Consider the following 13,770-nt stretch of genomic DNA (forward strand, 5'->3'; position numbering starts at 1 on the left):
AATGCATGATATGTTACTTCCCTCCAACAGTATCCAAAATCCCAGCTTCCCTTTCATTCCCAAATGTACCTAGGGGTGAAGCAATGATCATAACGTAACGCCGAAAGGATCCTATAAGCTCCCGTCCATTCTGTGCCCAAAAGCGAAGGAAACGTAAGGGTGCATATACAATATCGTATGGAGAGGTATTAAATACAGATGTAACGATTGTGGTATAAGCGTTCCGGGCAGCGTGTACCAACCAGCCAGATTCCCAATTCTCCGCTCACTTCCTCCCCGTTCGTTTCATTTCATTACATCTTGGTACTGGCTAGTGGTTTGTGCGGTCCGCCCGGTGATATCATTGATATATGACGTTACCGCCCCTTGCCCAATAAACGCCGCGATGCTTTATGTAGATATTTAAAACAGATGCACGATCCTGAGGCAACGCGGAATGGTCGCACCAAGATAGATGCAGGTAGTGGACTTCTCAATCATCTCTTCGTACTTTCAAAGTTTCGTTTGTGCTTGTTTTGCCGAGCGTCGTCCTTTAAACGGCGGTTTCAGGCTTGAGTGGAGCATTCTTGTTGTTCATGGGCTTCATTTCGGAGCCCTGTCCACCACTTTGCGCTCGCTTCCGGCCTGTGAAGTTGAAGTGGAGATGGCTGGATGTCGGTCGATCTTTATCCTCGTGGGGGGCATCTGCGTTATCTCCGAAGCGAGCGAAAAGGCCACGCTTCTTCGCCTGCGGCTTTGGCTCGTCGTTGAGGCCTACATCCTCGAAGCCTTCCTCAGGGGTTTCCTCGGTGCGGCGTTCTTGGAGGGATGAACGTGGAGGGGCTCGCGAACGGCGTACATCAAGGGAGCGTCTTGTGTCTAACGATCGTCGAGCATCGAGGGATCCTCTGGGGAAGGTGTCGTTCTCGATCACCGGGGAGCGAGCGGAGATATCCTAGAAGTGGGCGTCAGTTTATGTCGCATATGTTTTGATCAATTGCAGCGGCTGCCGACGTACGAATGATCTCCGATACGAATCGAAACTTTCTCTGGAGATGTTGAAGGGTTCGTTTTCATTCAAGAGACTTCGATGGTTGGAGGACGTGGTTGAGGCATTGGATTTGGAATGCCAAAATGCTGGCTTCTCGGTGGTCGGCGAAGGCTATCATGGCAATCAGTAAATGAGGTTGCGCAAGTATGTATCTTTCATATTGTGGAGGACGCCGTTGTTGCAGCGAGTGCTATGAAAAGAGTAATGGTGTAATCGTACCGGAAGATAGACCCCGCTATCGTTGATTTCTATAAGAGCACAATGTAAGCACTGGCGCAGTTCAATGTTTGAATGGGCACCATCCGAGGACCTCCGCCGAGGCTTGGATTCAGCGCGGGGAGGATTGGATGGAAAGCAGTGAAACAATACTGAAATGGGGGCATGTCCATACCACTCAGTTTATATTCTGTAGGCTCTTTGATTTGAACAGGATTTGTGCCGTTGACAGCAGTGTTCTGGAAACCGCGATCCGCGGAGGGCCGCTGGTTTTCATCGATAACCTCGACGCCGCCGGCTCGACGAAAGGGATTGCGGATAGGCATGGCGGTGCAAGCGAGGGAGAACAGCGGGAAGCGAAAGATTGCAGCGGCCGCAGAGGATGGTTATGAAGGAAAAGTATGCGGTGGACGAACGAATTCGAAAGGAGTGTGTGAATGTAGCGTGAGCAGTGGTGGGGTGAGCAGGAGGTTAAGGTGTCGCCGAGGAAGATGGTAGCAGGAGAGAGGTTGAAGTTGGTAGTAAGCGGAAGTGGTGATGGAGGTGGAAGTGGAGAGGTCAAGCAGAGTTTACGAGATTATTAGACGATGACAGGACAGGACAGGACAGGACAGGATAGGACAGGGAAAGGCAAGTCAATCCAAGGACGAGACAGGACAGGCAAGTCTGGCTGGTTGGGTTGGGTTGAGAATGAAAAGTCATGACGGCGTCGTCGGATGACTTAGCGCCGAGCAAAAGATTGTCGAATCAAGGCAAATCAGAAAAATGGATAAACTCAGCAGAGAGAGACATCACTCGCTGACGGTCTATCTAGGTACATACACAGTACACAGTAACTAAGATCTTATTTGACCTCGCCTCTCGATCGCCTCTCAACCTCGTCAAGTCCATCCATCAGGCACAGCTTGGACAGGAACGATCGGTGGCCGAACATCCGTCCCTCTTGGCTAATCCAATTAATTACCCAACCCACTCATGAAGAAAGTTACTTTGAAGTTTGAAGTTGTGAAAATTGTTTAGGTACTACTCGTATCTAGCTTGTCATTGTCATAATGGGTAGATGATTACTCGTAGTTACTGTCCATGTGTCGTGCATTTCTGGTTGGGCTAGTCCATCTTTTCAGGTACAGGTACCGGTACCAGCAAAGCAACTATGTACCTACTTTGGTACTGGTGACGTCGTTCTGCTTCAACACGGCGGCCATCGGCAAAATAAAAACCTAACAACTACTTCTGCGACTGCGACCGCGATTTTGATAGTATGGATATGGTACTCGATATGGAGTACATGTGCAAATACAGTGGAATAAAAAAAGTGGAATCGAAGCGGAGTTATTATTGATCAATGCTGTCAATCGAAAGAAAGCGCATATTGATAGAGGACTTGGACAACAGAGAGAATATAGAGAAATATGTACTTGTATGCTAAAGCTGATCCTTCAAAACCATGATCAGTCCTATGTTGGTTAATCAATCAATTAACGAGGTAGAGAAATCGATGCGTATCGTTATTAGCAAATGCCATTCATCCCCAGCCAAAAGCCCATCCTCGACTCTTTAGGCAGGTATTCCATCCCCGATCAATCAATTAGCGAAAAGTGTCGATTTACTATTCGTACAAGTAAACAAGTACACGAGACAAGTACTCCGTACACTCAATCTACCCCAGAAATTCCCCCTCAGAATCAGGCAAAGATCTGAGATCCGATCATCCAGCCCAGCCCCGTCCTTCTTCCCTCCAGCCAGTCTAGTCCCTGCATAACGAGCAGGCAGTGAGCACCAACGATAATTGGCAAAAGGTAATAAGCCTCCATCGGGAACCCACTACACCACATCCACATGAAAAAAGGAAGCCAGCGCATCAGCTCTACTCCACTCCCAAACAAAGCCCCAGCGCGACATATCCACGCGAATGACATTTATCGTCTCCACGCCTGTCTCATCGGCTTGTGGGAAAAAAGGAAAGAAAGAAAATTGAGAAATCCCATTCTCGTCCCCGGGCTGAATGATCTTCGATCCCTCGTGCCCCGAACTCGATGCCTTACTTACCCTTTCAGGCACGAGGGATATTAATGTTCGATTCGTTGCCTGCTTAAGTCCATACTGCCGGTTTGCTTGTCTCGTTTGGTGTCCGAGGTAAATGCAATGATTGTCACGCCTTCGCGCTGTGCAGAACCCGACGATTTAATGTGCACGTGTATGCGAGATCGTGTCAATTTGTCGGTACGGGTATGTCTGAGTCTGCAAGTGTGAATAAGTGGTCCTCTGCCATAGGAGCGAAAAGTGCACACTTGCTCCGTACTTGGTAAATTCTTGGATGATTCCCACGATAAGGCAAAGACAAAATAGAACAAATCATCATCATTTTGGCATTAAAGAATCAACGAAGAAGGGTACTAAAGAATCTCACAGCTCTTCCAAAAGTGTCAGGAGCTCTGTAATATCAAAACCAAATCACGACATCTACTCCGTTCACGCGGAACCCACACGAAGAGCACGCATGTGAACCTGGGTATCGGGATCGATATGCTCTCCAGATGTAGCCTTCTCGCACCCACGCGCAAGGCGAGAGGGCGGGCTGAGTGGAGGTACGAAGGGTATGGTATGTATGTACGTTCCTGGTCTTGGGAAGAAACGTGGCCCAGTGTCTACAACAATAGTCCACGGTTCGCTTCGAATCTCCCATTGCGTGGGGATCTCAATGATGCCTTTGGCGACATTCCGAACATAACTACCTCTTTGGAAGCTTCGCGGAGTACTCCGTAAAGGAGAAGAGAGAGAAAGAGACACATAGTGGAATAGGTGATGTGATGTGCTTGTAGCACACACATACACACACCCAGTCGCCTCATATGCTGGCCAGCTGACCGCAGCTACCTACCTCCACCCGCACGATGCAAGATTCAGGTCGTTGCCTGTATGTATGTACTGTACATCACCATGGGAGAATCGAGCCATGTGGTCGTAGGTTCTACAACCGACAGTGGCGATCATTCCAGCCAGCACGAGAACGGGCTCGCCGCGAGAGGCTGGTCGGGTTCGCTATTAGAATCGGGAAGTAGAGAAATTCTGAGTTGTATGTCTGTTTGTGGACAATGGAGAGAAAGCTGTGCGGTCGGTGGGAGCTGTGCCGTGCGTGTCATGCGAATATAGGACCAGCTGATGTACTGTTACCCCCAGAATGGTAAAGTCACACGAAGCCAATAGATGCTTACCTCGATGAGCCGAGGAGAAGACCCTAAGAATGGGATTTTGTGTACAGTGCATACTTCCGGAGATGGCGATGCCTGCTGAGGACCTGGTCATGGCAGCTCGTGGTCAAGCTGGAAGTTCTGCTTCCGTTCCGATCATAGGCGATCCTGCAGCAATCACTCTGGTCCGCCCTGAGATTTGGAGAAGAGAAATTTGGTGGGCCAAATCGGAGGTTGTAGAGGTTTTCCTGAACGAAGTGGGAAAACCCTGATCATGCAGCGTGATGGAAGCGGCTGCAGGTTTCTGCGGAGTATAAGGCTACGGTAGGTCATCTGTAGAGAGCAGTGAGACGCCTTGCATATGGGAAACCAGTGCAGTGACTATTGAATGATGCCTGTGAGGTGCAGTAGAGTCAATCGTCATCGTCTTCCCACCAATGCCAAAGACTTTCTATAGCCTAACGGCGGGTGACTGAAATTCTATCCTCTCGTAATGGATGAAGTAAAACATCTTTGCTGCTACCCAAGGAGGACCAGAGCGTTGGGACGGTCATGCTATTTTCTTCCGACTCGAGACCAGGCGGTCAATGAGGAAATCAGTATATTAGCTGTTCCAACGTCTGTTTCCAGTGCCACCGAAAGACTTGCGGCGACAAAATACCTAATGAAGAAGTCTTCGACTAAATCTGTCAGTGACCATGCGAGATCGAGGCCCATCTGGAAGTCATGCATGCCCCTTTCCGCTGCCCAAAATACAGTATTGTGAGGGCCAGGTCTCGCGGCTGGAAGCAGGTGCTGAGTAGGCGTACGAAATGGCCAAAGGAAGCGTGGCGCATGGTTTCCCGCGCGTGGTAGTAAGGTAACGTGCAGTTACAATCATAGGCACAGTGTCCTTTGGTTTTGGGGCGCAAAGTGACTGGGGCGTGGGGCGCACGGATGAACTCATACATGGCATCGGGGTACACAGTAATGTGTATGTTACCACCAGGTGCATGCATGTTCATCCTCGAGGCTGTCTACGGATATTGAACGCTGCACGGAGGATGATCAGGCTGCCTGGGCTCTTTCTAATATCCATCGCCTGCGTCTATGACAGGTCTCTGTCCTTCCATTGATGTCTTAGAGATCCTGCTAGTCGTCAACGACCATCCAGCATGGCCTGTGGCCAACGTGGTGTATCCCCTCGGACGGCTGGAGGCAGTAGTTGGAGCGGTGAGTGCTTGGATCAGGTGTGGTTGTACCATACTGCACATACATCATGTAACACGCATGTCGTGTTCAATATGAATATGGACGCGCCCCATGTTGTGCTCCCCGCCAGGGCGCCGAGGAGTGACGAAGACCCCGCTCCAATAATACCTTGCGATCAAAGGTTACTGCTGGCGGCTTGGCCCCATCGCTGGGGGTGGAGCCTGAGGTGTTTATTCTGCAAGTAAACAAGTAAGCTGAGAGGAAGGGAGGGGGTGGAGCTGATCCGACACATGGTGATGGGAACGGGAGGTCGGGGAACAGTATAGTAACTCACGAGAACTGCGACGGTACCTGACGTTTGAGAGGCACAGCCAGATCTAAACGTGGGTTGCAGTTCGTAGCGAGAAGAGGAGGTAGTAGCGCCTAAGCCCTCGCCCAGCGGTTGAGATGTCAGCTCAAGCATTGGAAATTTCTATTATCATCGATGATCCTCATGTAGAACCGACCGGTTAATTTCACATTAGCCCGGCGGTCGTGTTGTATTGTTGATGTTGATCTGACGATGCTGTGAGGCATCGAAGGTATGAAGCAATGCACTGGTGACCAACTGGAACATGTCCCGTTTGGGCGACACAGTCTCATTGCTGGCCAGCATCGCGGAAGGCGTTTCATTGCGTCATCCACATGCAGCAAACGAAAAGGAAGCACAGCTAGCCATCGTCGATGCTTGTTGGTTGCTGGATAGATTGAAGCCGGTAAGCAATAACACACGACGATACAGCAGATGTTCTCGAAGGTGAGATGTCCCGGTCATACCTGATTTGATTTTGCCCCTTCAGCCTCCTCGGGGCGGAACGTGGGAGCGGCTGATAGAATTGGAACCCCTGAAGATCCAGAAGCTCCGTACCTGTATCCCAATGATGATGACGGTTAGTTACATGGTAATAATAATGGAGAGTGGTGAGGTCGGGGACGGTCCGGTGTATTACGAGTGGTGTGGGATGTGGATATGGATGTGGGTGTAGGTGTTTTAAGTTAGTAGGGCAGATTAGTGTTGATTTAGGGATGAGATCTATGATTCTCTGCAGCGGGAATGTGATGGTGGACGGGTAACTCGTATTCGAATAACATGGAGAAAGACGAGACGACTAGGACGAGGCTACCTATTATAATTGTCTTCCTATACGAAAGTCCTTTGAAAAGGTTCCTGAACGAACCTATGATATGATATTATCTCTGTTCTACCACGACATCCACTTTTCCACCAGCGTGCACCCCACAGCAAAAACAACGTATACAAAACGTAGATGCAGCAGTATGTCTCAGAGTAATATGTATGTGTGTCCAGGCGCACCACGAGTGTCCGAGCAGACATCTACAGCGTGCGTACCATGCGTTTGACAAGGCATACACAGTGTGTGGAAAAAAACTATCTATCGTAACGAAGAATACACGTTTTCTAGGGCGATGGATAGGCTTTTCGTAGGAGAACGCCTGCTCCGTTTGTAAATTCGCCAAGGGAACAGGTTGCTATTCCCATACAATACAATAGCCGTATGTAGTAATTATGGGTGGAGTCGTTGAACCGCCAGCCACGACGGATGATCAAACAGAAACGTCCCCCTTCCGTAGGGCGCCGTGCCGCCAGGGGAAGAAGTTCGGCGATCAAACGACCACATACTTTGAACAGCAATTATGGAATTGGAATGCGCCATAATGTGTGGTGGTAGGGCATCTACTCTGTGTGTATGGAGTAGTTACTGATATTTGTTATTGTTGGTGAAATTCGACAGCGTCTCTTCTGGTTCCATCCAGCTGGTGCCAATGATGTACAGAACTGGGTGCCGGTATGGCGTAGTTCGCCAAAGCCATGTTCGTCAAGGAACCTGGCCCTAGAGCATTTTGTGACCAAGGGCAAGGAAAAGGACAAGGGGATTGACGCAGCTCACGCTCATACAATATTTCCAGATGCTGTGTTCGGGTGTTTGTGGCACGCATTTTCGTGACTTGACCTTAGACCGGGCCGGTCGGGTGTCTCTCCCAGGTATGGATCTGCAAGAACATACGTATTTGTACTCTACTGGACGGAACTTAAATAGTGAGAAATACTGTCTGAGTTCTATGTAGGCAATGGACTGTTATGATTGTACGGATTATCGTTGGTATTGAGAAAGGCATGTGGAGAGAGACGAGTGCATTGCTGAGCCTGCCACATCCTGGCATGCTGCAAGTCGATTTGTATGGCGCGGCGATGGTTGACGGTACACAAGACATTCAAGGTTTTGGGAAGATTTACACTATTTTGAGGAGGCAAGCATCGCATCGTAGGATAGTTTAGTGTATTGGAAACCTAGAGGTACAAGTACGGAGAGGTATACCTGTACTGATGGGTTAGGGATGATCCCAGTAAGCGAGAATGGATGTGGCTGGTCTTGGATCGCAGAAAAGGGAATGGCCAAATCGGATGACCCTCACTCTCTTACAACGACAACTCCTCACTTCAATTCAGTTCAATTCATCAACATTCAACCAAACACTGATAAACATAAGGGTGATGAACCATAGACATGAACAATACCAAAATCCATGGAGGATGATGCTACGCCTACTGCGAACGAAACAGATCCTCATCCATGTATGAGGTATGTGTGTATGTATGTACCGGTAGGATCTGCCAGGTTGCAAGGATGCGAGGATGCAACATGTGGCAAGGATTCGTGTCTACAAACCTACATGAAGATGCCAGGATCAACCAAACATTTGTTCCGTTTCCATCATTATTGACAACAATTGTGAGAGAACGGGGAGGGGAGGGGAGGGAGAGGCGAATACCTAAGGTATCCAATACCTATTCCCTGTCCTATTCCAACCTATTCCCTCTACTGTGAATTCTCCATATTGGGAACAACACCTAACTGTTCCGTCTCATCTTCTCTCTCTATCTCGCTCGTTCTAGCTATTCTTCTTTCTCGTGGTGGTGGTGCACACCCACCAATTCATCCACCCGTCCGTCCACCCATTTAACCTTCTCTTACATACAACATATACGCACGTCCTCCATACATTACTCCCCATACATCTGGGTGGTTATTATTATCACCATTATTACACCTATTTACACCCATCTAGTGTATTCCGCACTCTGCTGGACCATCCATTACTGTACTGTACATGTACATGGACCTACATCTAGGGTGCTGAGTGCTGGGTGCTCGATCCCCCTCCTCCTGGCTAACAACCATCTTCTTTTAATTTATTCCTTAACTTTCCCACCTCTGCCCATGCCTTCATCCCTCCGTGACCGACACTCTCGTTTCCCTTTCCAAGGTCTTCTCCTTCTACCTTCCCCTACCTCTCCTCCCTCCTCATCCATTTCCCCGGTCCAGGTCTGGTAACTCCCAGATTCACGTTCCCGGATTCCTGGGTATCACCTTGTCTCCTCTTGAAGACAACGACAACGACGAAGACAGGATATTGATATAGTAGACTAATCGATCGACCAAGCAATCGAGGTCATTTCTCTATCTGCATCTACCGATCTACTCATCTCTACTCCCACTCCGTACATCTCCCCATCTACCAGAGTGCGCGTGTGAGGGTGAGGAAGAGCCACAGGAGCACGCACTGCTACTTCTCGACTAGTTGTATCTCCCTGTGTCTCTGCCCCTCCGCTCCACCACGTTACACGCTCGTTTATCGCCCTCCACCGTTGCTGCCAGCGTAGTCATTTCATTTCGTTTTCGTTTCGTTCAGAGCCCATCCCACCCATCCTACCCATCCTACCATCCATCCATTCCTCCAACTGTCGTTCAACCGTGTCCTACAAATCCTATCAGGAAGCTTGCCTATTACCAACACTCGTACCTTCCCGTGCCGTTCGCTGCTTCCTCGATTTCGAATTGACGAACTTCCATCTCAACTTCAACTTCAACTTCAACCTCAACCTCGGACCATACATCACTGCAGCCACCACGAACAACACAATCGTTCAATTCCCGAATAGTCACCTGCCTGGAACCCACCTCCACGGTAGTTGGTGCAAATCATTGTTGTCCGGTCGTTACCATTCAAGAGAGAAGAGGCAAGACACTGGGCAACCACTACTCCGTACCTACCAATCGATGAACCGACCCGATCCCCGCCAATCAATCAATTGTTGAGTTCATGTGAACCACGCAATTAATTCTACATATCGACGCGCCTATTAATCGCTGTCTACCTCCTCCCACGTTTGTTCCCAGTGCAGACAGCTGCTCGATTTTAATCAATTTTCTCATCGCTTTGTCGGTCACGCCCAAGTCGCCACCCACCCGTCACCTACCTGCCTACCCTGCCCGCACTGTGCTCTTTCTACTGCCGTTGGCTCCTGGAGTCGCCCTCACCTCCTCTGTGCAACTGTACCGTCCCGCCAGGCCCGTCTACCCACCTGCTTCCCCCGGGGGGCGCCTCTGCTCCGCGGTGCGTCTCACCGGCTCGTCGAGCTTCTTTTCTGTTCCCGAGGAAATCTACGCCAACAATCCTCAACATTAATCCTCAGCCACCACAACCATGGGCAAGGTCTTTTTCAACGATTGGGAGCTATGGCAAAAGATGACCTTTGTAAGTGATCTGCCAACTCATACCCGGTTCAGCATTTTAAACCCAGCAATCGCTAATATGTATCTTCATTCAGGTGTTAGCATGTGGCATCGTAAGATTCACCATCTGTGTACCGCTTGATCCCCAACATACTAACTAGCAGCCTTAGGTCATAACAATCATAGTTGGATTGATCAAGCTTCAATACGATAACTACAGGGTCCGCAAATACAGCAAACCCGAGAAGGGAAAGAAGCCGCAGACCCCAGAAATGCTCGAAGCCCAACCAGTTGTCAGCAAAACCAAGAACGATATCCCTTTCGGTATCAGAGCTATAGAGAGCGGCATCGAAGTAGACGGTGTCTGGATCTCCAGGTCCAACACACCAGTTGGTAGCAGTCGCTCCTCCATAACTGAAACCCGTCTCCCGCGTAGCCTCAACAACTCGCAACTTGAGTTACCAAAGCCAGTGCACGGCTCTTCCAGTCGAGATAGCTCGCGCGCCCCTAGCTCTGGTTATGATCGCGCAGTCTCAGCAGAGCGCATCCCAACAAATGATTCCCGCACTTCTTCACCAGTCTTCGATGCACAAAAGGGTTCACGTGTGCGTCCGCATGTCGCATCCGTCGCGTCAAGTTCTAGAAATCCTGCTTCCGATACTGCACGCAATTCATGGGTGCAAGCTATGGAGGGAATTGATCATGCCTCCACTTCCTCAGGTAAGGGAGATGGCTCGTTGAGTCTTCCAACAACTTATGACTGACCTTTCAATAGTCCGCTACGAACCTACAAAAGCCAAACCTGGGTCCTCAAATTCAGGCAAGTCGAGTGGACGTACCAGTGACGAGTCGGACTATCTGAACTTGCAAGACGCTCGAGTATTCGAAGCAGCTCATATCCAGCCCCGTAATGCCAACCGCGCCGTTCCTACGGATCCTCGCTCCGATCTCGAGCTCCTTCAAAGCCATCGATTATCTCACGTTGCAGAAACCGGGCAGCTAACACCACGAGTTCGCCGACCTGGATACAGTGGAGAGTGGGCGAGTGTAGCGGACAACTTTAGGTTACCGCAGGATATCTCCTCGTCCAACGGTGTCGAATACTTTGTACCACGGCAGAAGACTCCATCTCCGCCGCTCCCTCCACTTCCTGCCCTTCCACAAGAGTACGTCAACCAGGTGAGGCAACCAATTCCTCTCCTGGAGACGTATGCACCGCAGGCCACCCATATGCCCGAGTCTTATCAACCCCGTGGCCCACAGCACCAGTACGAGGAGGATCGGGCACAACCTAAAGGGTCTTCTCAGCCTTCACGCAGCGATTCCAACGTCATTCGCAAGGTCAACTCCGGATTCGAAATACTGAGGCCAGGCACATTCGGCGAGCCACCTAGCCCTGAGGACGAAAAGCTAGCTATTGGTGAGAAAAGACAGTCCAAACGTCTGCAAAAGAAGCGAAGGTCATCGAGTAGCTCCAATGGACGCACTTCGCATTTTGTCGAGCAGGTTTAAGTGAGGTATCTAACCAAACTTCGAACCTCGAAGCGAGTTACAAGTTCCACGCGGCCTGTGAGAGGTACGTGCATGCTTCTGTGGGCAGCCTTCCACCTGAGTTGTTAGTCCCAGCGGGAGACCGGTTTCACGACACGCGCACGCGGCGCGAATATTCGCGGCATCTTTCCTTACTCTTTTGTACCGCATTCATCTACAGCATCATCATCATTATCATCATGATCGGCGTTCTCATTGGCCTCTTATTGCATCTCGACGCAAGGATTGTTCATCGGGCAGGCTTCATCTTCGTTGGGAGCAATTGGCTGCCACTGCATTAGGAGTTTTGGTCGCATATACATGGGGATCTCGAACTTTGGATCACTGGGCACATTGCATATTGAAGTCTTCTTCTGTCTCTATTATATTACTGGTTTCTGACTATTGGCATGGTTGTCATCATATTGGCCAGTCTGGGTATCAAAAAGTCGTAGTGACTTGGTCTGGAATCCGATCTCCCTTTCTCTCCCTTGCATAATCAGCCACCCTGTCGCGTGCGATGAGGAAAAGGAGGATTCGAAAAAAGTTGGCGTGGAATTTTGTACAAACACCTGGAAACATGGCTTTCCCAATTTTTTATTTTATTTCATCTGAATGATACCAAACCAATCTTTGAACATTGAGACAAAAGATGTGGTCATTTCTAATGTTATTCAAATTGGTACCAATGCTAACAGCTCATTGGCGCGTGCCTGTGTAATGCTTCATTTGCGCCACCAATCACCACCCGTCATGCTCCCCGTCATGCCATACCACGCCATTCATTCCCAGGCACGTCTCAAACGTTTCGTTCCAACAATTGACTCTTGACGGGAACCGTCCGTGCTTCTACAAAGTCACCATCACATCACATCAAAGAAAGGAAAACAAAACAATAATCTATCTGTGTCCCAATGACAAGACTCTCGTCCATACAACCAGCTAACAGGTACCGCATTTGACTCCTTAGCGAGTGTGTTAATATGAATTCCGTTGTCCTTTCTGTCACGTCTCTGTGCATGTTTTCAGTTTCAATTGGTTGGTTTTGGTACCTTTCTCGTCGTCCGTTTCCCCTTATATTTATGAATATCCGTTTCAGAAGAATATATCTAATTCTTATAAACGTGATGATTGTTTAAATGGCCTCTACGGGTATTAGATATGATGGTAAGTGATGAAGTCCATTGTTCGACGAGATGAAGCAGGTTCGTGCAGCACTTGCAGAAGATGTACGTCTCAACGAAACTGATATCTAAGTTGGTCATTTTGGGTTTTCCTCCTACCGCTTACTATGGTCGTACGGTCGTCCTTAGTACTCATCGCCAGATCTTGCATTATAGTAGAGTGAGTAATAAGCTACATCTACCAGCAGAGCCCGCCGACACTATTTCCACAATCTCTCCTGCCCAACTTCGTCCTCTGACAATCATTATGTACCGTGGTTGTAGTCCTGCACCTCACTAACAAGACATGATCGGCAGTTGTCAAGCTTAGGGAACTATGAACAAGCTACCTGCCCAGAACTTGGAATTTCCATCAGCCTGGTACGCATGTACGGTGTCGTACAAGCGTACATACTGTTGAGGCTTTCGCAATGGTATGTATAAGCGTTTGGAAGCAGGCTCGGTGGAAACGATGCTTGTGTTGCTTGGCTATTGCTGCGCGTACTCTTCCCCGGAGCGCTGAAGGTCATTCGACTGATGAATATTGCAAATTGCTATTTGGGTCGTCACAATTGATGTACGTCGAATGTGCTGAAACACTCTTCTTCTCCACACCGTGTTCCGCACATCCGAGCGAGAGAGTGGTGCGTACGCCACATTGTATCATCGCGATGCAGTCGTTGACCGTCGGCCTGATGAAGCCAGAGCGACGACCCACACCGGTGCATTCTCGAAGGTTTCAATGTAAGAGGTGCAGATGTAGAGCCAAGTGATGCATGGCTGGCGATCGGTTGAAGGGCTAGCGAGCGGGTAAATGCTAGTGACCGGCGGCTGGTACCACAGTCTTGTGGGGGCAAGTCTAGATGTGATGT

At 49.3% G+C, this 13,770-nt stretch overlaps 3 protein-coding genes across 3 annotated transcripts; 2 read left to right on the forward strand and 1 right to left on the reverse strand.

The window, feature by feature from the left end:
• Positions 1-532: 532 nt before the first annotated feature.
• On the reverse strand, positions 533-1,572 carry BU24DRAFT_405748 (uncharacterized protein; the record flags this gene model as incomplete). Its single annotated transcript, XM_033525724.1, has 4 exons — positions 533-934; positions 998-1,141; positions 1,250-1,278; positions 1,422-1,572. The coding sequence occupies 4 exons, from the start codon at positions 1,570-1,572 to the stop codon at positions 533-535; spliced, it is 726 nt and encodes a 241-aa protein (XP_033387368.1).
• An 8,343-nt stretch (positions 1,573-9,915) lies between these two features.
• BU24DRAFT_447621 (uncharacterized protein) lies at positions 9,916-11,898 on the forward strand. The gene is made up of 4 exons (XM_033530835.1): positions 9,916-10,227; positions 10,301-10,318; positions 10,376-10,925; positions 10,981-11,898. Exons 1-4 carry the CDS (start codon positions 10,177-10,179, stop codon positions 11,715-11,717), a joined length of 1,356 nt encoding a protein of 451 aa, XP_033387369.1. The 5' UTR covers positions 9,916-10,176; the 3' UTR covers positions 11,718-11,898.
• Positions 11,899-12,617: 719 nt separating this feature from the next.
• BU24DRAFT_110997 (uncharacterized protein) lies at positions 12,618-12,925 on the forward strand. Its single transcript, XM_033520791.1, has one exon. The coding sequence runs from the start codon at positions 12,719-12,721 to the stop codon at positions 12,872-12,874; it is 156 nt and encodes a 51-aa protein (XP_033387370.1). The 5' UTR covers positions 12,618-12,718; the 3' UTR covers positions 12,875-12,925.
• The last annotated feature ends 845 nt before the right edge of the window (positions 12,926-13,770 follow it).

The sequence above is a fragment of the Aaosphaeria arxii genome, assembly GCF_010015735.1.
Source record: "Aaosphaeria arxii CBS 175.79 unplaced genomic scaffold BU24scaffold_2, whole genome shotgun sequence".
NCBI lineage: Eukaryota > Fungi > Ascomycota > Dothideomycetes > Pleosporales > Aaosphaeria > Aaosphaeria arxii.

Excerpts from the sequence above, each read along its gene's own strand:
- BU24DRAFT_110997 (XM_033520791.1), top strand. The coding sequence starts at position 12,719 with ATGAATTCCGTTGTCCTTTCTGTCACGTCTCTGTGCATGTTTTCAGTT.
- BU24DRAFT_447621 (XM_033530835.1), top strand. The coding sequence starts at position 10,177 with ATGGGCAAGGTCTTTTTCAACGATTGGGAGCTATGGCAAAAGATGACC. Across the intron at positions 10,926-10,980 it reads TCATGCCTCCACTTCCTCAG|TCCGCTACGAACCTACAAAA; the intron begins GTAAGGGAGATG and ends ACCTTTCAATAG.